This window comes from Pseudopodoces humilis, chromosome 3 (genome assembly GCF_049639895.1).
Source record: "Pseudopodoces humilis isolate 2021_Gansu_Grassland_sample_001 chromosome 3, ASM4963989v1, whole genome shotgun sequence".
Classification (NCBI taxonomy): domain Eukaryota; kingdom Metazoa; phylum Chordata; class Aves; order Passeriformes; family Paridae; genus Pseudopodoces; species Pseudopodoces humilis.
The window spans coordinates 11248913-11263274 of record NC_142202.1 but is presented as its reverse complement, the minus strand read 5'-3'; the positions used below and the strand labels follow the sequence as shown (position 1 = coordinate 11263274).

The window sequence follows — 14362 nt, the reverse complement described above, 5'->3', positions numbered from 1 at the left end:
TGACTACTTAGCTGGGTATCGCCAGTGCCTTTCTGTACGATTTTTTGCTAAAAAAAAAAAAAGAAAATAAATAAACGCCGCTCTCCCACGTGACCGCCTGCGCGTGCCCCGTTTCCGGTTCCGCCGGTGGCGCGCGGGCGGTTCCGGGAGCGCGGGGCCGGGTCCCGGGGGCGATGGGGCCGGGACGAGGGCGGGGACGGGGACCAGGCGCCGCCGCCACGGAGAGCGAGGAAGAAGCGGCCGCAGAGCAGCGGCTCGGGAGGCTGGAGCCGGCCGAGGAGGGCTCTGGTGGCAGCGACGACAGCGACGACGGCGGGAGCGTGGCGGGGGCTGGCGGGAAAGGTGAGGGGGCCCGGCGCGATCGAGGTGTCACGTTTGGTCCAAATGGCCAGATGGCTCGGTGCCCCTCGTGTTCCAGGTCCCGCATCCCTCCCTCGCCTGCCCAGCTGAGCGGCTCAGGATCACCAGCAGGGTTTGCGCTGGAGCTGGCTCCGAGGTCCCTGAAACAAACACGTGTAGGGGCCTCTGCTCCCCAGTCGCCTTCCCAGTGCAGTCACAGAACCACAAAATGGTTTGGGCTGGAAGGGACCTTAAAAGATCACAGTTCCTGCCGTGGGCCGGGACACAGCTCGCACTAGGCTAGGAAGGTGTCGCACGTGTCGGGGAGAACTGCTCTGTGCCAGTTCAGATGTGCAGGAGCTCGGGAGGCCCTCACAGGACAGGAGAATGGAAGAAACAGGCAATTCGTGGCTGTGAGCATAGTGTGGGGTGAGATTTGGGAGGTGAGGGTTCTCATCCACAGCAGCGGACACAGTTTGGTTTCCTTGAACGATCCAAGTGAGAGTGAGAACCTCATGAAAAATACAGCAAAAGCCATATTGTGAGGGAGTGGACATGGTTAATGGCAGGGCACAACAGAGCATGTCACAGGTGTGAGGAGTCACTGGTTGCCTTGTGAAAGGGTCTCCAGGGTGTGTCTGTGTGGGGCTGTGGGGGAGGCACGTCTCTAGAGGTGAGCTTTTGGCAGTGGGATTCAGGTGGGCAAGGCGCCCCACCGTCTGTTGTAGGCATTTTGTTTTCCTCTGGTGAGGAAATGGTGAGCAAAGCTCAGAGAGAGGATCACCGACAGGCACTCTTTCCTTCCCACAGCTGGATAGGAATGGAGACAGCAGTTTTGCTTTTGCCATCTGTCAGGGCACTCTGTGATCTTGTTTCTGGAGCAGAAGGAGTTATATTAGAGTCCAGCACTGATTTTGTCTCAGCAGGGAACAACTGGGCAGATATCAGGTATTTCTTTAGGCCATCTGTTCTTGCATCCTGGATGCTCTGATGTGCTCTGCAGGTTGTATAGCTCCCTGCAGGTTCAGCTGAGGAAGGCATAAGGTGTCCATGTGTCACAGGAGTCTGTGGGAGGAGAGGAAACACGAGGAGGCTGTGCTTGAGAGCAGGAAATGCCCCTGTTGTCAGCAGGTAACAGTAGCTTATCAAGAGGTGCAAAAAGAAGGAAACAATTCATAAAATAATGGATGAAGGGAAAAATGGCAGGAGGGAAAATTAAATGCACTACAGAGACAGCAGAGAACAGGTAAGTTATATTCTAAGGGAAAAAAGGAATGAAAAAAAATGGGGAAATTAAGTCCTCAAGAAATAATGCAAGGAACAAGGAAAATAAGCTAATCCTGCCTTTTTAACCAGAACCTTTTCACACACAGTTGCCAAATCTGCTGCCCAGCAGTGAATGGCTGCTGGAACCATTCACTTCTGCCCCCAGACAGACTTCTTTTTTTATAGTGGTGTCCAGTGATGTTTTTATCACTGTGAGTGGTTAATTCAGTCTCCTACAAATAGGCAGTAGGATGTATTTAGTGGGCTGATACTACTGCGTGGAAATAATTTTCCCTGTTGGGTTTCAGGTAGTCAGATTTGGTCTCCTGTACCAGTATTGAAATACTTTATCTGTGGAAACTGCATGCCTTTGCTGTGACTGATTTATACCAAATCTCCTTTTGGTACCTTTGCTAAACGGAGCATCTTTTTATGTGGTGTTTTTGTCTCATTTTAATTGACATCTTGTGAGCCTTTGCTATTTAAATAGTATTGTTTTGGAATTGCAGCCAAATGAAATATGGGAGCACAAGTGATGGTGCCTTGTCTTCATCAAGTGCTGAGAGTACCTTCCACATCATTATTCCTTTCTTTTAATGCTTTCTTTGTCCTTTTGACTGTCCTTGTTCAGAATTTGGATAAGGGGGGGTGTTTAGGGGAAGCAGTGCAATGAAATCATGCTGTATTCACATTTCCTTTGTCCCTTGTGCAGCAGACTGGATAGTCACTGTTCCCGTATCCCACCTCAGAGCACTAATGAGCGTCATCAGAGCAGAGTTCCTGAGCATTGAGAACAAGCAAAATGAAAACATTTATTGAGGCAGATCTTGGCTGTGCCCATTATGTTTTCTGGATGATGAGAGTAGTTTCTGAAAGTCTTGGTTATTGCCAGGATGAAAGTGCCTGGGATGAGTCCATGCTCTGAGCCAGTGTGACTGACCTCATGTTGCTTCCTGCATTTGGCAAATCACATGCAAACCTTGCTCATGGGGCAGTGTTTCGTGTTTGTGTGGGAGTGAGTGGGCTACAAGAGCAGCTTGGGGGGCACCTGGCATTCAAAGCATCACATACAGGCTGTGATTGTCGCTGCTGGGCCACAGTTGGGGTGTTTTGTATTGCAAAGACTCAGAAAGGCCATGTGCCTGTCATTGCTCAGAGGTGCTGAGCAGGCAAACGCCACCTAAGTCAATTTTGCCAAAGCTTTCCCTTCCAGAAGGGACACAGTTCAAACCCCTTCTTGCCCTTACATGAGAGTGGAATGAGCATATCCAAGTGCTGACTGAAGAAATGCTTTCAGTTGTTGGTTCTGAACGCTGAGAGGTACAGATCTAGAATAAAGAGTAGTATGGCAATAATGAGATGATAATATTTTTGCATTCTGCTTATAAGAAGCATTAAAGGTGACTGACATTAAGGGATATTAAAGAAACATTAAAGTGGGAAAGTCAGGACTGAGAGGTGACCCTTCAGAATTCGCAGTGCCCACTGTAGAGCTCGTACTGCTCTTTGTACCGGGTAAAAACTTTGTACTGGTCTTGTGTGTGCTGTTGAGTGGAGAGAGAAGCAAAGACACTGAGGAGAGGAGGAGGCTGCTCTATTCTAGTGGTAAAGACTGAAGCAATCAATGGGAGAGGAAATGAAGGCTGAGAGATGCAGTGGTTTCTTTCTGCCGTGCAGAAGTTGTACAGGGATGGCACCACTATGCTCGTGTCACTGTCTCAAGCTCTGAGACATCCCTCTTGGTAGAGTTTGGGGGCGAGAAGTGCCTTGAGAAGCTGTTCAGTTCAGGTGTGTCCTGTGCTCTCTTCCAGATCAATCTGACATGTCTTTTGAGGAACTCCTGCGGGTGCAGAGTGATGCAAGGATGAGAGTGAGTAAGAAGGTGCCTGGTGGGAAGAAAACTGCAAAGCCTACGAAAGCTACACTGAAGCAGCAACAAGGCAAAAAGGGGTAAAGAGGCTCTTTTGCAATCAGAAAAATGTGTGTGTGTGCTCTCTGCATTCCAGAAATTACACTGGGAGCTCCTCACAGCAGTGGTGTTGCCTTGGAGCTGGCATAGATCTCCTTTAATGTACTGGACAATAATGCCTGTCACTTTAGTGTTTCATTTGGGAATGGTCTGGTGCTGTTTTCAGAGCTCTTAATATCCTGTCTGCTTCAAGTCCCCAGCAGCCAGCTGTCACTTGACAGTTAAATTGACACTCAATGCCTTTATATCCTCTGTATTAAAGCACTTGTAACCCTTGGCATGGTGTGCCTCTCCAGCTCTATGACAGTGTCCACTGTGACCTGAAATAGTTGCCCTGCTGGTTCCTAAACCCCTTCCAGTTTATCAGTATCTTCTGCCTGGCACTCAGTGGCTGGAGTTACAGTCACAGACAATTGTTCTGGAATTCCATTCATCCTTCTGCTGCTGTCTCATCTGTATTCTATCTGTGTTCATTTTCCTTTTTCCCCTCTCTACAGTACTCACCATCACAGACTTTTTCCTGTATTCAACAGAACAAAAGCTATCATTGCTTTTTACAGTTCTCCACATGCCCTCACTTGTAAGAGCAATACCCTTACCCTTTATTTGCAGTATTTAGCTAGTTTTCAGTCCTCAGAGTGGCACCCAAGTGATTTGAATGAGTTTCCTCTGTTACACTGGCACTCCCTAAATTATTTCTGAATCTCTGCTCAATGCACTAGCAGAGAACACAATATACATTTCTCTTGCCATAAAGAGTTGATTAGGATAATGTTTCTGCTTTACTTTTTACCCAGGACTCTGGGGGATTTTGTGTAGTGCAACATCTTCTCACAGTGTCTCTATTTCTGCCACACAGTTTGCATAATTCTGCTTTTGTTTAATTCCTCTAATCCTTTAAGTGATGTATTACTGTAAATCCCACATGCTTTTTCTCTCATGTTTTTGTTATGGAAGTGAGCTCCTTAAAGAAAGGGCTTCAGGAAAATCCTCTGGCACTGAGCTGGCTTCAGCAGTGACTCCAGAGCACTGTGCAGGGTGGTAGCCTCAGCGGATGTGAGAATACACTGAACACTGCCCTAAGAGGGATTTGGAAAATTTGTGCCTATGGGGTTGTGTTCCTGCCCCAGTGTCACTTGTGGCTGGGTGTGAGTGCTCTCAGCAGGTGGTTCACAGGTTTCTCCTGTTTCTGACAACTTGCCTGATGTACTGACAAATCACAGGATGCAGCACCCAAGTAATATGGGGAGAGTAATACCCACTTTATCCTGGCCCCTTCATATGCCTGAAACATCAAGCTGTGAAGGCCTGTGTTGCAAGGAGAACTTCTTCCCTTAACTGTTGTTGTCACTGTGATTGATCCTCATGGTCCTGATTCATTGTGGAGTCTCTTTCAGGACATGTGCCATATGCTGTGCAGCCCATTTTCCTGGGGCCTGACTTTTTCTTTACTGGTATAAACTGGGCTTCCTCACTGAGCCTGGCCACAGTGGAATTGACCTCTCTCTGTGACTACAGAAATTTCCAGCTTGGACATTGACAAGTCCTGAGGGAGCTGTCAGGTCTTACTGTTCAGCTACTCTCTATCATCTGTGAAAGGGCATGGAGAGCAGGAGAGATGCCTGAGGTCTGGAGGGAAGCCAGTGTCATTCCAATCTTCAAAAAGGGCAAGAAGGGAGGACTTGGAAAACTACAGACCAGTCCTGGAAAGGTGGTAGAGCGCTTCTTTCTGGAGGCCACTTCTAAGCATGTGGAAGAAAAGAAGTTTCTTGGGAGAGGTCTGTATGGATTCACCAAGGGGAAATCATACCAATCTGGTAGCCTTCTGTGATGGCATGACTGGCTGGGTGGATGAGGGGAGAGCACTGGATGTTGTGTACCCTGACTTCAGCAAGGCTTTTAACACTGACTCCCCTAACATCCTCTTAGGCAAGCTCAGGAAGCATGGATTAGATGAATGGACAGTGAAGTGGATTGAGAACTGGCTGAATGGCAGAGCTCAGAGGGTCATCATCAGTGGCACAGGGTCCAGTTGGAGCCCTGTCACTTGTGGTGTCCTTGGGGGTCAGTACTGTGTCCATTATTGTTCAACTAATTCAATGACTTGGGTGAAGGGGTAGGGTGTCCCTCAGCATGTTTGCTGACAGCATAAAGTTGGGAGGAGTAGCTGGAACACAGAGGGGTTTGCTGCCATTCCATGAGACCTGGACAGGTTGGGCAGCAAAGAACCTCCTGAAATTCAACAAGGGCAGGTGCAGGGTCCTGCACGTAGGGAGGAACAACCCCAGGCACCAGCACAGGCTGGGGGTGACCTGCTGGCCAGCAGCTCTGCAGAGAAGGACCTGGGGGTGCTGGTGGACACCGAGCTGTCCACGGGCCAGCAGTGCCCTGGGGGACAAGAAAGCCAAGGGGATCCTGGGCTGCATTGGGAACTGCATTGGCAGCAGGTCAGGGAGATGATCCTGCCCCTCTACTCAGCCCTGGTGAGGCCAGTCTGGAGTGCTGTGTCCAGCTCTGGCATCCTCAGGGCAAGAGAGACACAGAGCTCATGGAGAGGGTGGGTCCAGTAGAGGGGAAAAAAATAAAAAAAAATTAAAAATATTTGGGGACTGGATCATTTCTCCTATGACAACAGACTGAAGGAGTTGGGACTGTTTAGCCTGGAGCAGAGACAACTGAGAGGGGACCTTATCAATGCAAATATGTTAAGGACAGGTGTCAAGAGGATGGGCCCAGGCTCTTTTCAGTGGCACCCAAGACAAGGGACAATACTGAAACACAGGGAGTTTCACCTGAATTTGAGGAAAAACTACTACTTCACTTTACTGTGAAAGGTAACTGAACATGGAACAGGCTGCTCAGTGAGGTTGTGGAGTCTCCTTCTCTGGAGATATTTAGAACCCACCTGGATGCAATCTTGTGCAATCTGCTCTAGGTAACTCTGCTTTAGGAAAGGTTCCTTCCACCCCCAGCCATTCTGTGACTCCATGAGAGGAATAATCAGTGCAGCACATTTATTGATGCAGGTGGTGGGTTTTCACTTGATACAGTGGAGCTGTTCCAGGTTCTATGTAGGGTTGTTTTGACCACACATTGATATATTTGGTTGTTGTAGCCTTCTGTGGCTTTTAACTGAGTCACCTCCTTGCTTTCTATAGGTATCATGGTGAGGATTCAGCTGGGAGAGTCTGTTGTCCAGTGATGTTCTTCTGAGGATCCAAATGACCTCCCAACATATTAGCTTGGGCTTCTTTCTGACATCTGCTCCTCTTAAATACATTTTTCTTGTTTTCAGGCCATTGGAGATGTCTGCTAAGAAGCCTGTACCTTTCCTGCGACAAGTTGTCCCTGTTAGGAAGAAGGTGAGTTCTGCCTCTCCCCAATTCATGACTTCCCTTAGCTCTGCTGACAGGGCATGCACATGGGAACGGGGCTACTGCAGATGGCACAGGCTACTTCTGGAGGACAGGGCTGGACCACTGGGGAGTGCAGACAGTGACTGTTTCCCTGGAGAGAACAATGGGTGGGTTGGAGCAGCTGCAGGTTGAGAGTTTGTGAGAGGTGCAATGACTGCCACCAATGACAGTTCCACTGCAAACCATGATCATTGTTCAGTACTAATCCCAGAAGTTCAGATGTCCATCTGCTTTCCAGTCTGAATGTAACTTTTGACTTATCATTGCTGGATCATTGGAATATGGTAATACCCACAGTTAGAGACCTCTTTTTGTCCCTCCCTTTTTGCATGATCTGACCCAGTTAATCTGTGTGAAAATCTAGATAGGTTTGAGTTCCCCAAGTCCATCACCTTGACAACACATTCAGCCAGCTCTTGGTCTGGGAGTTGCAGGTGTTCGACAGCAGCACTCCTGCTGCTATTCCTGGATATTCCTGGGTGGCAGACTGGCATATGGAGATGTCTGTTGTGTGGTAAACTCAATGCAGGCATGACTTTGGGGATGCCACCTTGACCGTCGTACTCCATCTTTGCCAACTGCAGATACTTCAGTGGTGGGAACATAACAGTGCTGGGGAAAAAAATTGGCTGAGCCATGAAGGGAGAGTAGGCAGGCTGTTAATGGGGTAACACTGGCTACAGCTCTTGCCTTTGCCTTCCCTGCTGACAGGTCCAGAGAGACCCTCGATTTGATGACCTGTCTGGAGAGTATAAGCCTGAAATATTTATGAAGACATACAGCTTCCTGGACAGCATCAAGAAGCAGGAGAAGGAGGTGATGCTCTGTGCCTGTCCTTGCCTGGAAGAACCTTTCTTGGCAGGGGCTACTTCTTCAAAGGCTTTTCACAGTGGAGGTGACAGGCAGGCAGTCATGCAGCTTTCTGCTCTCTTCTTCAGATGGTTGAGAAGCAGCTGAAGAAATGCCGGAACATGGAAGAGAAGGAGAAACTTCAGCGGCTCCTGAACCGTATGGTGAGTTCAGTGCAGCATCTCCTCTGTGAGGCACTGGGAAAGAGGATGTGTCACTTGAGGTCTGCCTCGATGCTGACACAGACCATCCTTTTTGTACAGACACAGCAGGAAAAGGCACAGAAAAAACAGCAGAAGTTGAGAGAGAGGGAGCTGTCTTTGAAAAAACAACAGAGGGAACTGGCTAAGCAGGGAAAGAAACCCTTCTTCCTAAAGAAATGTAAGTACTTGGTGTGAGCATGCTGCAGGAGGATCGAGAGGGCGTACTGCTGGCAGGAATTCAGGCACTTCCACAGAGCTGTGGGGGGATTCTTCTAGTGCTGGTACTCAAGGGACAAGCTAAGCCTGGACCAGGGAGGGAGAGGTGAGGAAGGGCTGCTCTGTAGAGGTGTTTTGGGCTTCAGTTTAAGTTTCATATCCCTCTCCTCTGCAGCTGAGAAGCGGAAATTGGAACTAGCTGAGAAGTATGCAGAGCTGAAGAGGAGTGGGAAGCTGGAGAGCTTCCTGAACAAGAAGAGGAAGAGGAATGCCATCAAAGACAAGCGCCATCTGCCCTCACAGAAGAACTTGTGACTGTTGGACAGTCATGCTGTTGTCTGGAACTGGCTCGTTCTGCCTTGGCAAGGCTTGGAGGATGGTTATCCCTCTTCCCAGGATCTGCCCTTCCACTGTAGAGTGATGCTGTAAGGCAGCAGAGCAGGGGCTGAACTGAAGGAAATAATGGGGTTTTTGTAGCTGAAGTGTGTTCTTGTGTTTTAGATCATGCCTGGGTGGTGACAAGTGTGTCGTGCAGATGCTGATGGTGATGACAGCTGTCTTTGCCCTTGCACCTGCTCATTTCTAACTCTAGCAAGGAAAGTGTGAGCCCTGCCCTGCACTGCTGGCTCTACTCCAGGTTCTTTCAGACTTCCACTGAGGCAGAAAAGGATGTGGGACAACGCCTGCTCAGAGCAGCAACCCTGACTTCAGGTTGCCCAGGGCTGCTTTGGTGGGATCTGGTAATGTCCAGATGCCTTCACCTCTCTTGGCCTCTGCTCTACTGCTTCAGGTTCTCAAGATTGAACTTTTTGTTCCCTCATCCAGGAAACTTGCCTGGTTTTAGTCTATGATCATTGTCTTGTTCTCACTGAAGTGCCTGGCTCTGTCTTCTCAGCAGCTCTGTCACAGGTGTGAGGGGGGGGTGGGAAAGGGGTGCTGTAAGATCTCCCCAAAGTCTTTTCTTCCTAAGGGTGAATGAATCCTGTTTCCTCAACCATTCCTACAGTTCTCCAGCCTCTGACAGCTTTCACATACTCAGCTGGAGTCAGCCCAGACAACAAACAGCTAAGTTTTGGTGGCTCAGCATGGATCAGTATCTGGATGTAGTCTCAGAAGAGATGACTGAAGGTGAGAGGATCACTCCACTCCATGTGGGCTGCTCCTGGTGATGCAGATCTAGGTGTGGCTGGCCTTCCTCATACACGGGTCATGCTGTGACTGCTCAGGTATTGCTGCTTGGGATCTCTCCTTCAGAGCAGCTTGGTTTCTCAGTGTTATCTCCAGAGTTATCAGTGCTCCTAGGAAACTGATCCTGTATGAAATAAAGTACCTATTTTCCTTTATTCCTACGATCAGTGCTGTTACAGTCAAAAGTGTTTGACCTTAGGGGAGCCAATGCCTCTCTCCCAGTATCCTACCAGCCCTCTTGCTTCTCCTTGTTCCATTTTGCTCCTGTGTGACATGGCTGTGCTTACAAAGGGATGGCTCAGATGACCCCAGTGTGACAGGTCAGAGTGTGCTGGGTGAGTGACCACAGGTGTTTGGGGTCTGGGGACAGGCCTTGCTGGGAGCAAAACATGCAGCAAGGAGCAGGTCAGCTGGCCTGAGGGTGTTGCTGAACCACTTGTCTCCACTGTAGTTCCTGTGGGTGATGCAAGTTCTGCTCTGGTGAGAGTAATTAGTGGAACTGGCGGACACAGTAGACATGGGATGTGCCAGTTTGGCCAGAGACCTGCTGCCAGGACCTCTCTGAGGAGTCATGGGACACTTCTCAGCATTCCTGAGTCCCTGTGTCCCCATCCCCTGCTGCTTGTAGGTCTGGTGCAGCAGGTGCAAGGCTGATGCATCCCCAAAGTGGTCCTGGTTTCCCCTCCTGCCCCTCTGGAGCTAAAGGTCTTCCTGCTGAGGCCTGTGCCTGCCTGCAAGGAGGACATCCTCGCTGGGATGTCACCTGCTTCTGCTCAGCACAGTGGTGGTAAGCAGTGAGCCTGTGGCCCATGTGCCTGCCAGCTTCTGGGCCCAGCACCCTCAGCAGGACAAGCCCTGGGGCATTGCCCAGCTCTGCCAGGACTGAGCTGCCTCTGGGTTTTGGGCAGGAGACAGCATGGAAGCACCAGCTCCAAGGGAAGCAGATGCTTCCAACATCTCCAGAGAGCTGCTTTCTGCTGTGAAGCTGCTCTTTCCAGCAGCCTCCCAGCCTCAAGCAGCTGGCTTATTTTCCTTGTTTCTAAGATGTAGGGCAGACCTGCACTGGTGTCCCTCCAGGTGGAGAGTGGGGACTTGCTGTGGGTGTCCCTGGGCATGACTGGTCCCAGTGGATGTGACTGTGCTGGTTGCACGGGCGGTGGTGGCTGACAACGCTGCCACACGCACTTGGTCAGTGACACCCTCGGAGCCCACCAGAGGTTCACAGGACCTGTGGGCCAGGAGGAATGGCTTCAGACCCAGTGGCCTGGGATGCTCTCCCCAGGTCACTGAGTGAGCCTCTCCATGTGCTCTGCAGCTGAACAGACAGCCAGTCACACAAGGCCCCCATAGGAGTGGGGGGTGATCTGCCTGCTGGCAGGGACACAGACATGAAAAGGCTGCAGGGCTCAGGTCTTTTATTGCAAAGAGGGAGATACGAAAAAAGGACAGTCACCCCTTTTTGGGTCCCCCCAGGCCTGCAGCTGGCTGAGAGGGGTGACAGCAGGGGGAGGCCCAGGCCTTGCTCCCCCTGCATGGGGACCTCGGCTCACACAGTGGGGAGCAGGCTGCTGCCAAGGACCACACTGAAGCCATGGCCAACCACAGCAGAAAAGTGGGTGACCTGCTGTGTCCCTGTGTGGCACCCTGGCTGGCCAGAGAGCAGTGCTGCACGGGGAGCACTAGTAGGGAGCCTGGCACAGGGTGGGGCTGCCTGACCTCACCCAGACACAGCTCATGGCAGGCAGCCCCGGCCTCCTCCCCTGCTCTGCTGTTTTACGAGGTGGGGTGCAGAGGTTCCACAGAGGCTGCTGTGGGGGCCCTCGCCATGCACCCCTCAGGGCCCTGAGCCGTTTTACCCAGAGGAGGAGGGAGCAGGGTCGTTCCCCTCTGTCCAGGCAGGGAGCTAGGCAGCCTGCCTCGGGTCTGTAGGTACAGCCAGGCGTGGGGATGCCCAGGCTGTAGCTCCTGCTGGCTCGTCACGTGTTGTCCTGGGCCAGCTCCTCGGGGCAGGCAGGTTGGTCCCGGGCCTTGCGCAGCCCCGTGGGCGGCTGGGCTGGGGTGCTGTGCTGCGGGTCCGGCCCCGGGGGCGTGTGGTGCTGATGCCGCTGGTACTGCACAAACATACAGACCTTCATCCCAATGGCCAGCATGTTCTTGCCCATGAAGATGCTGGAGACCCGGGCATCCCTGAAGAAGAGCATGTTGCTGCCTCGGATGAAGATGGTGGTGATGTTGACGGTGAGCATGCTCAGCATGGGGTACAGCATCATCCGGTGCGGCACGATGCCGATCCCCTGCATGCTGATCTCGCACAGGGACACGCACGGCAGGACCAGGAGCAAGATGTAGCAGTAGAAGAACATGATGCCCTCGGCCCAGAGTGGCAGCCCTTTCTTCTGAGGCTCCCACAGGTTGGCCTGGATGTCCAGCACATCCAGCATGTCCACAATGACCCAGAAAAGGCGGTTGCGGAGATCTTCCTTCTTCTTGAACGTTCTGACGTACTCCATGTGCTCTGTGGCCACCAACAACACGTAGAGAGCTGGGATGCAGATGGAGAGCAGCAAGGTCAACGCTTTGCGGGCTATGAGATCCAAGCTTTTCCGGTCAGCTTTATAATTCTGGTATACAAAGTAGACTTTGATCTCCAGAACGAAGACATACAGGAACCAGAGGATCATGGCATATCCTCGCTTAGCTGTCTTTACCTCTGCCCCAACCCAGATAGCCACATAGCGGAGGACCAGCAGGAAGCATATGTCACCCACTGCCACCATGACACAGATGCCCAGCTTCCTGGAGCCCTGGCTCTGCTCCACCAGGTAGGCATCCATGAGGACGAGGCTGGTCATGATGAGCACAGTGGAGAGGCACACATGGGGCTTGCTGACAGGTGGTGGGGGAACCATCCTGCACAGAGGAACAGGGTCATCAGGGAGTTGCTAAGATTTCCTATCCCCGCCCTTGGGCCCCCTTCTGCCACCCACTCCTCACCAGCTATGGATGGCTGAAAGAAGGGAGGGAGCCATTCATAGATTTCTCCCATCCTATGCGCCTGGCTTGTTCCAAACCTGTAAATTTCTAGCCAAAGAGCTCCTGAGACCGATCAGGACATCCTGGTGGCATGTGCTGGCTGAAACCCAGCTCTTAGGAAGCACATGGTGGAGCAGGCTGGACACCTGAGACACTTCAAGTACTTGGGATCCCACTTCCTCTTCTGGTAGCTCATCACACTGACTAGCCTCTGCCACCATGAAGGGTACATGCCTTATTTTCCATAGCATTTCCCAGCCAGTGGTACTGCTTGTATTTTTCCCCACAAGGCATGTTAAGACTAGACTTATGTGTTTAACCCAAGAAGGCCTTAAATGCTATTATCCAGGACTGCTCTTTTTAGTCTCCTTATTTTCATGTACAGCACAAGATGAAGCCTGGCTTTTTTAGCCTTGTGGGGTGGGAGGGAAAAAATTGGCCCAGTATTCAGCTTCCTTTAGGTTCACATCCCCCAGAAGCTTTGCCTAGAGCTATTTGCCAATGCCCACCCTATCCCAACACCATAAACTGAAAGCAAGGAAAAGCAGCATGAGCCCACAGCTCCAGGACACAAGTTACTCTGCAGCAGGCTCTGAATTTCTGTGGGATGCTCAGCATTTCTGGGCTGGGGCAGAGCAAAGCACTGTCCCCAAAAGCACCCTGCCTGCCTTGTACAGCACCAGGGCTGTCAGACTCCCTCCCCCTGACCAAGCACAGCTGCAGGCAGCTGCCTTCAGCGGCAAGGAGGGAGGACAGAGCCGGGGCCTCACCAAGCACAACTTGGCAGCTGCTCTGGAGGGGAGCCAGCCCCCCGGATGAAATGGAGGATGAAACTAGGCTGATGACTGTGTGGCACAGTGCTTCACGAGGGCTGCCCACGCAGAGCCCGCCTCTGCCACGCCTGGGCTGCGCAGGGGCCCTGGGACACCATCCTGCTCATCCAGGGGGCAGCGTGCGGGTGGCACTTGACCACGGAGCAAATGCTTGGGAGCAGAATGGAGGCCGCACAGTTAATGGTCACCCCTGCACATGGATGCTCCTGGTGCTGAAACTGATGGCACAGGGCCGTGGGCACAAGCTACCTGAACTCCTGCTTTTTGGCTGAGGGAGCAGGCGTCCGGCGCAGTCGTGCATCCCTGGGCCCAGCAGCATCCTGGCACGTTGCGGGAGGCAGCGAAGCCTGAACCTGTCAGACACAGGTGCCTCTCAGGGGGAGGGATCAGAGGCCGGTGGGCATGGGGGAGCCCGTGGATGTGGCACATCTGGAGCATGCCACACGGCCGGGGGCTCACCCGCCCGGCACCCCACGGCCTGGCCGAGCCTCCGCGGGGGCTGGGGGTACCCCAGGCCCCGGCTCAGCACGGCCCCGCCGGACGGACGCCCGCCTCCATCCCCTGGGGGCGCCGGGGCACCCCCGGCCCCGCCCGTCCCGAGCCCCTCGCCCACCTCGGCCGGGCCTGCCGGGGGCAGGCGCTACCCGCAGGCCGCGGGGGCTCGGCCTGCCGTCCCCCCCGGGGTTCCGCTTCCCTCGGGCGGCTCCCCGGGGCGCAGGGCGGCGGCGGCGGCGGCCCCGGGCCCGGCGCGGCATCGCCCGGCGCGGCCCGGCGGCGGCGGCGGTTCTGCGGCGGCGGCGCTCGGCCCCTCCCGGCGGGCGGCGGGCGGGGACTGCGGCGGCCCCCGCCTCACCCGCGGGCCCGGCACCGCCCGCCGCTCCTCCGGGCCCGCTCCCCCTGCCCGGGCAGGCTGCCGCTGCCCGGCTGTCCCCGTCCGCTCCTGGCCCGGGGCCACCGTCTGCATCCTCAGCCGCCTCCGGCCTCCTGCCCCAGCCAGAACCGGAGCCCGCAGGGCCGCAGCCCAGCAGAGGCCCCAGGCGAACCTGTGGC

The 14362-nt window shown here is 53.1% G+C and overlaps 1 protein-coding gene and 1 pseudogene across 2 annotated transcripts; one reads left to right on the top strand and one right to left on the bottom strand.

Annotated features, from left to right (window-relative positions):
• The first annotated feature begins 35 nt into the window (after positions 1 to 35).
• Positions 36 to 9601, top strand: RRP36 (ribosomal RNA processing 36). The gene is made up of 8 exons (XM_005532999.3): positions 36 to 342; positions 3417 to 3555; positions 6870 to 6936; positions 7702 to 7806; positions 7929 to 8003; positions 8103 to 8220; positions 8434 to 9167; positions 9265 to 9601. The coding sequence occupies exons 1-7, from the start codon at positions 174 to 176 to the stop codon at positions 8571 to 8573; spliced, it is 813 nt and encodes a 270-aa protein (XP_005533056.2). The 5' UTR covers positions 36 to 173; the 3' UTR covers positions 8574 to 9167; positions 9265 to 9601.
• Positions 9602 to 10862: 1261 nt separating this feature from the next.
• LOC102107996 (transmembrane protein 121 pseudogene) lies at positions 10863 to 13696 on the bottom strand (annotated as a pseudogene). Its single transcript, XR_015772192.1, has 2 exons — positions 13562 to 13696; positions 10863 to 12356 (listed from the first exon to the last, which is right to left on the bottom strand). The product of XR_015772192.1 is annotated as a transmembrane protein 121 pseudogene (transcript).
• Positions 13697 to 14362: the final 666 nt, after the last annotated feature.